At 35.6% G+C, this 11,414-nt stretch overlaps 1 protein-coding gene and 1 long non-coding RNA gene across 3 annotated transcripts in view; one reads left to right on the top strand and one right to left on the bottom strand.

Annotated features, from left to right (window-relative positions):
• Positions 1–11,414, top strand: part of LOC117404409 (pappalysin-2-like) — a 75,998-nt gene that overhangs the window by 61,607 nt on the left and 2,977 nt on the right. For both annotated transcript variants that reach the window (XM_034007256.3, XM_059031675.1), the window contains exon 22: positions 4,836–4,934. In XM_034007256.3, the coding sequence (XP_033863147.3) occupies positions 4,836–4,934 (99 nt within the window). The remainder of the gene's footprint in view (positions 1–4,835; positions 4,935–11,414) is intronic.
• LOC131738127 (uncharacterized) lies at positions 5,167–11,193 on the bottom strand. The gene is made up of 4 exons (XR_009329657.1): positions 11,054–11,193; positions 10,773–10,933; positions 9,955–10,005; positions 5,167–5,584 (listed from the first exon to the last, which is right to left on the bottom strand). It is a non-coding gene; the product is annotated as an uncharacterized LOC131738127 (long non-coding RNA).

Raw genomic sequence — 11,414 nt, forward strand, 5'->3', positions numbered from 1 at the left:
CCAGAGCCACAGCTAAATTTAAAATACAGAAGGATATAAACGATAGAATAAACAAAACCTCTTCCATAAAAAGGTCAAATAAAGAAGTCCAAAAAAGATTCTGGGACCTAAAGTTGTGGTGCACCTTCTAGTCTCTGTAAGTCACTTTAGATAAAAGCATCTATAATAATAATATTAATAATAATACAGCTTTCCTATGTGAAAAATCATAATACAAATTTGCATTTGTTTCATATGTTTTTGAATGATCATATATTAAATATGTATTTAATATATTCTAAAATTAGCCAGCCTCCACTTAGAAGCCTCTGTTAGAATTTTCTGAACAAGGCATTGTTCTCCACGATAAATGAGTCATGGCATGAGCCAGGGTACTTAGCAACTACATCTGTGACAATGCATTGAGCATCACATAAAACTTGCACAGTTAAAGAATGATGTTTTCATTCCTTGAATCTGGGGATATTGCAACATGTGTGCAATCTATTTCATCTAGCATGTTTGGGAAGCCAGAACTGACAATATTTGTGTTTGGTTCTATTTTGTTCCACATCCCCAATTTGAAATAGTATATACCCTTGCCCTACAGAAAAGTGCATCTGTGACATCAGTCAGTATCTTTGACATAGAAGACTGACAGATGGCTGATCTGTCCCCAGTTGTGGTCTGAATGGCACCCGTTGCATGAAAATGAAGGGCTGCTGTAACCTTTACAGGCACAGGTATAGCCTGACTGTGGACTGTGATTCTAAATCAAAATTAAGCAGATCACACAGCTCTGTTATAGTGCCTATATCCAATCTGTATCTACGCATAACTTGTTTTATAGTTAGATCTAGAAATGTCTGACGGGGACGAAATATTCAGGGTTTAGTGTAGGGTCATTTTTTCCTCATCCCCTCTCGTGCTGCAGTCGAAGAATTGGAAACGCTTCAATATTCTCCATTGTAGATTACAGCTCAGTATCCCTGTCAGCAGTCACAGTTTAAATAAGACACGAGAGGGGGGCATGTATTAATTAGCAATTGTATTTTGGTGTTTTGCACCTTTTGAAAATAAGGCATTATTTGCAAAATAGAACCAATTATGAATTTCAACTGCTTAACAAGCTGTAATGCAAGTGTATTTTCAAAAAAGCACAAAGCCTAAAATTTCACTGTGCCACTGACTTATACGACTTTTGAAAATACATTTTACAACTTATCTGGAGTCGCAAAGGTGTTTTGCGACCTGTTTTTCCCTCTGCCCCTTTTGAAAAACAGGCTGATTGCATCAATACTGATAAACTGACTCGAATTGTTTTGCAGATGGTTTTAACTTTGATGTGTTTTTTTTTAAATCTTTCTTTATAAAGCTCTGTGTAAGATGAAGGCATGGTTTCACAATTGTTGTTATGGGGTTAATTAGGTTTGCAGAAAATATTTCGTTTTGCACATTTGTGACATAGAAAATGAGTCGTTTCAAAATTCACTTTAGAATGAGGAACAAATTAGGCTTGAAGGCTAGTATGGTCATTGATTGATACACAGTAGCTGTAGATTTTTTATTCCATAACTTCAAGCAGGCTTTTATTTTGGAAGTGTTTTATTCTTTATCGCTAACTGTATTGCGTAACCTAGCTAGACTTTAGGTATTTGTTTACTGAGTACAATTATACCATGATGTTTGTAACTATGCTGTGCTTTATAATTATGCTTGCTACTAATTTTAATCGGTAAACCCCAAACATATGAGTTTGACTGAAATAAATTTATATAGGATAGATGTCAGTAAAAGCACTCAGTATTTGTTATTTTCTTACCAAAAACAATAATTTAGAAATCATCTCTAGTTTGTGTAGTATTTTTGTGCTGAAGCACGAGAGGGCGGGGGTCAGACTCTGAATAATAAGTGCAAGTTAGTTCTGTTCAACTATCTAATGTTTTGATCTGTGCATATTATTTTTACTCCTAAATTTATGCTATAAAAGTCTGTGTAAAACACTTTGATATGCTGTGTTTTCTACGGTTTATTTGAGACAATTTTTGAATTTGTGTAGGTTTTTTTATCTTTACACGGTATAGCTCCCCTGTGACCAAACGTTATTTCAATTATTATGTTTTTAACCATGGTTTTGTTGCATCTCAAGTTCTGGACTTTGATTGATTGGGTTAAAGACTAGTTTTATCTGTAGAATCACTGTCCTGAATGTCATGAAACTTCACTTGAACTTGAATGAACAGTACTGACAGCTGAATATGTATCTGGAAATACAGTTGTAGTCAAAAGTTTACATACCCCAATGGAAATTTATGATTTCTAGAAATGTCTTGAAAACAAAGAATTTTAGAGAAAATCTTTTGTGCAAATTTTGCTTTTGTGGATGAGGAAAAAAAGTTACAAGAAATAGAAAAATATATTTTTCAAAACTCCAAAAATGCTCATTCAAAAGTATTCATACCCTTTGATGCTATGATAGTATTCAGTATGCTGGACTGTAGGTGAACATTCTTAGAGAGTATAAAAGGGTTATTTAAGCTGAAGAAGGAAACAATAATATTTCCAAGCATTTGAGTGTTCCAATTTCAACTATTGTTTCTATTATCAAGAAGTACTCATGGTACTGTTACAACTCTCCCTCGGTCTGGAAGAAAGAAGGTTCTTTCACCAAGAACAAGTATAAAACTTGTGAGGATGGTTAATAACAATCCGAGATTGACTGCCAAAGATATTCAAAGTGAATTGGCTGCAAGTGGGACTGGGACAGGGGCAAGTGGGACCATTTCAACCACAGGTCGGGTATTGCATGGTGAAGGTCTCAATGGTCGCAGGCCAAGGAAAAAGCCACTCTTAAGAAAACATCTCAAGGACAATCTCTTAAAGTTTGGAAAATGGCATTTGAATAATGGATATGAGTTCTGGTCAGTGATGAAACAAAAATTGAGCTATTTGGTCACGCTGATAGTCGTTACATTAGGAGAAAGTCTGGTGAGGCGTACAAAGAAAAGAACACCATACCTACTGTCAGGCATGGTGGTGGTAATATCCTTCTATGGGGCTGTTTTTCCTCTAATGGCACTGGAAATTTAGTTCCAATACATGGTGAAATGGATTCCATAGCAAAAGATATTGGCCAATCACCTGAAACCCTCCACTACAAAACTTGGTTTAAAGCGGAGCTGGATGTTCCAACAAGGCAACGATCTAAAGCACACATCAAAATCTACTTCAGAATGGTTAAAGAAGAATCAAATCAAGGTTCTGGAATGGCTTAGTCAAAGTCCCGATCTAAATCCGATTGAGAATCTTTGGTATGATTTGAAGCAGGCTGTGCACAAGAGAAGTCCCCGGAATTTGAATGAACTGGAACAATTTTGCGTTGAAGAATGGTCAAAAATCACTAAAGAATCATGCCAAAAGCTCATTGACAGATATCCTAATTGTTTAAAAGAGGTTATTATTTCTAAAGGAGCCTCAACTAGCGATTGATTTCAGTTTTCCTTGTCAGGGTATTTTTGGAGTTTTGCAAAAAAATTGCTGAAATAAATAATTGTAGGCATCTATTTCTGTAACTTTTTTTTTCCTCATTCACAAAAGCAAAACTTTTGCTACAAAAGATCTTTCCTATAATTCTTTGTTTTCGAGAAATTTCTAGAAATTATAAATTTCCATTGGGGTATGTAAACCTTTGACTACAACTGTATCTACACAATATGTATATATCCATCTTGTTTCCATGGAGATACATTTCAATTAGAGAAAGACTCTTCTTGATTTGTTTTGCATCCAGGTGTTTCACATTAGTGGCCATGGTGGAGGTTAATGTAGGACCAGCCTTGCTGAATTTCTAGTCTGAGTTAAATTAACTACTTACCTGTTAATGATGATTAACACCCGGGATCAAATATGATTTATATTTTTAATTTGGCCACCCAGATTAGGGATGACAAATGTCCCCAGCTGACCTCACAGTTCTTGAAGAAACATCACATGATCAACATCACAACCTGTGTGCGTCAATATCTTGAACCATCGGGTCAGCTGGTTCCTTTGTGTTTTCTTATTCATAGGGAAAACACATTAAGATATCACTACTCTTTAAAGACAAGTTCCAAGAGGACAGAAAAAAAGTTATTGTTAATAGGATTTGACTGCACAGATTATTTTGGCTTAATTGTTTGCTGTTAACAGAATGAAATGACTTAAACAAAATACATTTGAAGCCAGTTAATCATGTCCCTGTGGGTTAAGTCCACTTTTTAATAATTCTCAATAACATGTGAAATGCGTAAAATATGTTTTGCGTAAGTCACTAAGCACCAATGGGAAATGTTTCTGGAGGGTTTCCCATATTTATTAGCTAGCTGGGGGTATTTTAAATGAACATACAGTTTTATGCCAAGTAGAAGGTGAAGGTTCCCAGGCTAATTCAAATAAGACTTTTATTCCTCTAACCCTATAAAAAAGGGGCAGGACATCCTTGAAAACGAGGTGCTGTAATTGAGTTGATCGATTCTTCTGAAATATCTCAGAGGAATATAGGTAGCCTGTGTTGGGGCCACAAAATAGCACTGAATACCTACACCGAGGGGCCAAACAATTACCTTAATAGCCACTGTATGGCCACTGTAGCATGGCTCTTTCTTGTTGCTTATTGTGACCCTCCCACCATTGTTACTGAATAGTGGTACTCACCCAACAATACAGGTCTAGTGGATGACCTGACTGACTACATATATTTTAATACACTGCAGACTAGGAGATTTTCTCTTTTTACATTCTACAATGTTAAATAGAAAGCCTGAGTATGTGAAGCATTAAATACGATTTATTCCCTGTTTTTTTTATTTTGATAGCCTTTCCAGGGCGATGGCTGGTGTGACACTATAAATAACCGGGCGCACTGTCAGTATGATGGAGGGGACTGCTGTCCTTCAACACTTTCATCTAGAAAGGTAACTGTCATGTTGTTGATGTTACATTACTACTTCGTGTGTGTCTTTATGATTTATGTATTTATGTATTTATTTATTTATCTATATATTTTTTAGATGTAAGGAACTGCAAAATTTCATTTTGTGTGGAGTATTAAGGCAGGTGTAATTTGATCATTATCCAGCAGATGGCAATGGTGTATATTTCATCAGAATTTATCAAATATTTCTAGAATAAGAACCAAGCATGGGCAGAAGTTGTATGGATCAATTTCCTTTATGTTTGAATCAGTGTAAAAGTTCCCCTCAAGCAAAAGTAACCAGTAGGAAACAACTGTAGATAGGAGTACATATCAATGAACATATCAAGATTTTGCAAACATAACAATTGGACCCTAATTCTGGATACATGTGGACCTTAAGAACTCTGTATGGTATCGATAGTGGCCCTGCATGCTAGCTGCACACTACTTATGGAAAAACACAGGCTTAACTGTTCTGTCTGCAAAGGTCCAGATGCTGCATATTCAGTAACTTGCAGGCGTTTGTCTCAGTTATGTGCCAAGCTGGCAGCAAAGCTGGAAAGCAGACAGGCACAGGGCTTATTTATATCAGAATCCATCACTGTTGAAGACTCTGACCAGCAGGTGTCATTTCCTTTGTGCAGAAGGCTGTAAAAAGGAGGGAAAGCTCAATTAGCTCATGTTAATATGAAGCATGTAGGCAGACTTTCTGCATTGTTATATGATTTTTTTTTTTATTGAGACAATTAAATACCACAGGAACGTTGCGCTATCCAGTGACATCACCTATAAACTTGAATTTACGGCTTATTACCTGGATGTTTCTTAGTATTTATTTTATAATAATTTAGGCTTTCATGGAATAAGACTTGTCAGCAACTGCTTCCAGACTTTTACACCGGCATTGACAGTGACTGTTTTTTCCTGCTCAACTCAAGAGAAAAAGATGATCCATCTATAAAATTGATTATTTGACTAGTTTAATAAATGGTAGACCAGAGCAATTAATGATCCGCTTTGAACATGTGAATCGTTTGATTATAGCAGTGTCCTTGTCTGTAAAATATAATTTCTGCTCATATCATATAGCCTGTGTGGCAAACCTGCATTCCAATAACCTTTACAAAGTTTTGTATAGTGGTGCAATCGGCACCCTAATTTCGTATTCGATTATCGTATAGGCATTTATCAACGATAATCGATGCATTGGCGTTTTATTTTTCAAAATAAAGAACAAAAAAGTTTTGTAACAGAAGATCCAATAACTAAAAACACTGTTTTGCATAATAGTTAAACAAAAAGGCACAACTTGCATTCAAATTACAACACTTATTAAAAAAGAAATACAAAAGATGTGAGTTTTTAACAACTGGAAAGAATATGCATGCGTCCGCATTAGATGTCCCTTTAACCCCTACGGTTATACTCATACCTAAAACTGCTGCAGCAGTCATTATGATGGTTACATGTTTATTTTATTGCAGTTTTTCATTTTTTAAAGTAGTGCTTTATCATAGTAAGTTAGAAAATAAACCCTTTTATGTTTAATTGTTCATTTTTAAATACAGTGTTTCGGCTGTGCAGATATTTGATATGATGTGCTTGAATAAAACTTTTGAGTTGTATCCTATAGTTTGTCTTTCGTTTTAATACTGATGTTTAAAATGAAACCGTCATAACGACTGCCTTAGGTCTGAGTATACCCACGGCGGTTCTAGTGTTAACATTGCAATAATAATAGAAAATACTATATTTTACCAGAAGTAATTTCTGTATGAACTATCGTTGTTCATTACCGTTCATTTGATGTCCAAAAGCAAAACCGGCAACAGGAGACTTAAAACTGGGTTCTAATACGATGCATTGATTCACTAAATTATATATACATACATACATTAGGTGGCTTTGACTGGAATGTCAACTAACAAAATCAGTTAACAGTCTCTCTAAAAATAATGCCATGTTTTCAAAACTAGACACTATCTTTCTCTTCAGAAATGAAATAGTCTGGACTGGAGCGAAGACTGACACTTGTAATGTAACTGCTTTATTGTTGTTCAAGTCATGTCAAAGAAAATAACAACTCAATCGAATCCTGGAAATGGACAGCGTCCTACCTACCTAGAGTGACATTTTCAAATATTGTACACGCAATACACAAAATACACAAGTATCCGTACCCTTGCCCCCATGCTGAAATCCTGTTTACACACTTCACCTTTTCTATCCTATATTGGGGTACCCAGTTACCAGGGCTGTTGTAATTAAACAGGTATGTAGCAGGAGTAAAATACTGTGCATTCTGGAATGTCTCCTAGCCTCAGCGGTAGATCACAAGCTACTACTATAATTAAACAAATACGTTTTTGTTATTAATGTTACGCTGTTGCAGCTTTCTTTGTATGTTTGCCACTTTCTTTGTATCATGTGCGTAAGACTCTACATTTGTCTCATGTTTTGTTCTTTTTCCTGCAAAAAACTTTTCTGCTGAATATGTGTTTGTTTTGTATCCTGTGGAGATGGCATGTTTCCCTGTCTGAGTGCTGGCAATTCCTTGTGTTGATTCTTAACATGTGTGGATCTGCTCTATTTCTCCTGTGGTGTCCTTTTTCTTTTTCTGGTTTACCCCCAATATACTCAGTTTCACATGATTTTCTGTGCTGCATGATCCTTTATACTCTAGGGATATATATATATATATATATATATATATATATATATATATATATATATATATATATATATATATATATATATATATATAAATAACTGCTTCATTGACACTTCAGTACAAAAAGCAGGCATTCCAGGTTTTCAAGGATACTTAGAACACATCAGCGTGACCTGGCAACAAATTTAATCAGCTAATAAGGAGAGGAAGGAGCTCCATGTGACATTCCTGGTTTTGGCTAATGCATATGGTTCAGTGCCACATGAACTTCTTTGGGCAGCATTTGATATTTTCAGTGTACTGATGACAATAACAAATTTAGTAAAAGCCTACTCTGGAGATTTACAATTTAGTTTTTCAACTTCAGAATTCAGCACTACATGGAATAATGGCAAGATGCACTATTTCTCCACTGGCTTTTACCATGGCAATGGAAGTAATTATTAGGTCATCATCCCCTGCAACATTAAGGCACATTTTGACAGGGTGTAAGGTGGGTCTTAGCCAAGGACTGTTTACTTGGTGCCATGACCAGGTGCTGCGATGTTTGGCCTTAGCATTGGAAGACAAGCGCAACATGACCAATAAGTTGCCACCAGTTCCATCAAAGCATTGGCTAGTGGTGACAACACGTTTTTTTTAAGGAGACAATAAACAAATATCCTCTTTGCTAACAGACATAATTACATGACAAAACTACGGGGCCATTTATTGGACAAACAGTGAATAGCATTTTCAATTCTGTATTCTATTTTCAGATTAGCACTGGTGGTGCACTGCTGAATAGATTAGCGTGTTACTTTACAATAAATCAATCGTATGAAATATAAACTAGCAAAGGTTTTATTTCATGTTTGGCCAAAATATGGTATACTGTCAAGGAGGGGACTGTGGTGATGCACATAACTGCTCTTGATAATCCAGTGCTAGTTTGGAGTAGCTGTTGTGCCAATTTATACATGCCTGTACTGTATAAATTGGTACAACATGGATTGCATTCATCTTGCAGACACAATTTTGTTTTATAAAGAATAATATTTAGGGTCTCTTGGCTAAAACAACCATTCAAAGAAAGTCTCAAAAGGTATCTCTTTTCTTAATGTCTCTATACATTAAGAAATAATTTAAATAGATACTATGGGCCCGATCGCTTGTTTAATTAGGACAACATAAAAAAAAAAAAACATCGAAATACGGAAGACTCTATTGTTAAACTGAAGACGGTCCCTGAAGAGAAATGAAAGCTAACTTACTTTAAGGAATGTATTGTATTTATTGTATGTTCATCCACAACTTTAAACACTCACTTATAAATCCTACTTAAAACTAAACAGCAACAGGAAAAAGTCAATTTAACAAACCATTCTATTGTAAAATCACATGTCCAAATTTACTACTTATTCTGCACTGTACAGAAAGCACATTTTCCTTGTTAAAGTTTTTATTTCTACTTTTCAGAGGTAATCCCAATGTATATCTGAAGTGCAAAGCAATGTGTAAACTGTATAATTGTTGAACATCAATCTCTACCCATAAATAACATTTTAGTTCCGTAGTATATTTATAGACCTTATAAGTTTCCTCCAGAATGGTTTGTTAAATTGACTTTTTCTTGTTAGACAGGGAAGAATACATATGGATAAGAAGCTGGCCGAATAAGAAGCCAACTTCAGCACCGTCACATTAAATTTTTTTTTTTTAATATTGCAATTTTCCAAAGTAGCCTATAGTTTGACACATATGGAGCTACCCTGGAGAATAATTCAAATTAGTCTCACTTTGACATGAAGGGATGGTTGGATCTTCTTCAGATCGGCTTGAGGTAAAGAGAATTGTGTGCATTGCAATGGGATTGTATTTTAGCTTGGGATCGTAATACACCTGCTTCTAATATAGGATCCACATTGAATGCCAGGGAGACTCAGTCTGACTTGCTGTCACTCTGTTTTTTTACTGCCGGATAGTCGCATTGACCGTGCTGAAGCAGACGGAAAGCTAACTGGTGGAAGTTTCTATTATCCACCACTTTTGTCTTTAGAAAATAGACACGGATTCTTAGATAATTACGTATTCCACCAAAAGAAACCGTCAAAATATAACTAATTAACCAAACTAGCGGATAGAGTCCTGCCATGTTTTCTGCAGAAAATAACGGTCAAAATAATGCGATCCTCCAGTGGATCTCCTTTGAAAAAAACCCTATGTGTTTCTTAATATATAACAGCACTGCTCCACTGGAATGCTTCAGTAGTACAAACACCTACTCTCAGCAATGCCCATATAAGAACAGAATACATTTTAAGTGGTTAGTTTGAAAGGGAAGTTAGACATCACCATGGTCACTCACCCAAGTTGATATGGAGTTTTCTATTCAGCCAATGAACACTGGCTAGGTCTCCTGGAAAATGTATCCAAATCAGAAATATATGAATATATTGTGGGCTAAAAATAATTTACCTTCATAGTAGAGACTAAACAGGTGGAATTTCATACTTAACACATATGTGGCAAGTTATAGTATTATTATTGTTCAAGGAACCAAAACCTGCAGCCAAACCCTTACAGGGTTTTCAGAATTTTTCCTATTTTATTTATTTTTTTGGCCTACCATACGTCAAAACTGGAATATATTCTGGATATCTGATTCCCGAAATTGAATTCAATGTTGAATTAAATATACGGTCTAGAGACTATAGAGGGGCTTGGGTGATGTTTCTCATTAGTCTGTGGAAATTCACAAATAGGTATTTCCAGGAGACGTTTCTAAGGGAATTTATTTTATTAAAGCTTCTGCCAATGTAATTTCTGAACCGAGAGAGCGGTCCTGAAAATTACAAGACTACTGATTGAATTTTATCAGCTTGTAAAACAGCAACGTGCCATTCCCACATTAAAGCTACTGTGTGCCACCACCAGGCATGATGTCATCTACACACACAAAGCATGGTCTCACTTTCACTGTGAAAACAGGCAGATGTGCACAGCACTATGCTATGTGGCTTTCAATTCTTATAACTTAATGACACATACCTTTTATACCATCTGTTTCCTATATATAAAAAAACAAGACTGCACTACCTGTTCCTATTTAAGATAAACCTTCTAAAATTCTGGATTTCATGTCCTTTCTTGGCCTAAATGAAAACACGTTTAAGAAGCTCTTACCTTCTTGATGACTCATTTTAGCTGTTTATGTGCAGTTCCTTACATTTACGGTTTTAACATCATTTAATTCTTGCTTCTGCATTTCTGTTGCTGTTAACTTACATGGGCTTTAATGAATGCTATTGCACCTTGTATCCAATATTTACACTGGATGGATGTACCTGCCAAGGGTGAGACATTGTTTAGCAATTCATCGCTTTCGAACACTTTTATTCTTGCTCATACAAAAGAAATTGTTTAAACAAACAAAAAAGGTTTAAACAAACACATCAAAAAGCTACCTGCTGCACTTAACACTGTTCAGGCTGGACAATGTCTTCATGGAACTGTTTCCCTAAACATTTCTTTGTGTTTTATATAGCATTTGGCTTAATTGACAATCAATAAGTCAATTACCACCTAGCCATATTCCACACTTTTCAAATAAACCAATTAAAACAATGTGGCTCTGCTAACGGCCATCATGTCTACAGGCTGTTTGCCCACTTTTGAGCCAAGATAGCTGTCATCCACAATTTATTATTATTGTGTAGTTCAAAGGAAATCAAAGGAGATGAGATTTAGATTAAAAACTTGATGACCGTTTCTAAAGCCAGGGGTATGAAGAAATACGACAGTGATTTATATAATGGGAATTCTATC

Source organism: Acipenser ruthenus, chromosome 10 (genome assembly GCF_902713425.1).
Source record: "Acipenser ruthenus chromosome 10, fAciRut3.2 maternal haplotype, whole genome shotgun sequence".
Lineage (NCBI taxonomy): Eukaryota > Metazoa > Chordata > Actinopteri > Acipenseriformes > Acipenseridae > Acipenser > Acipenser ruthenus.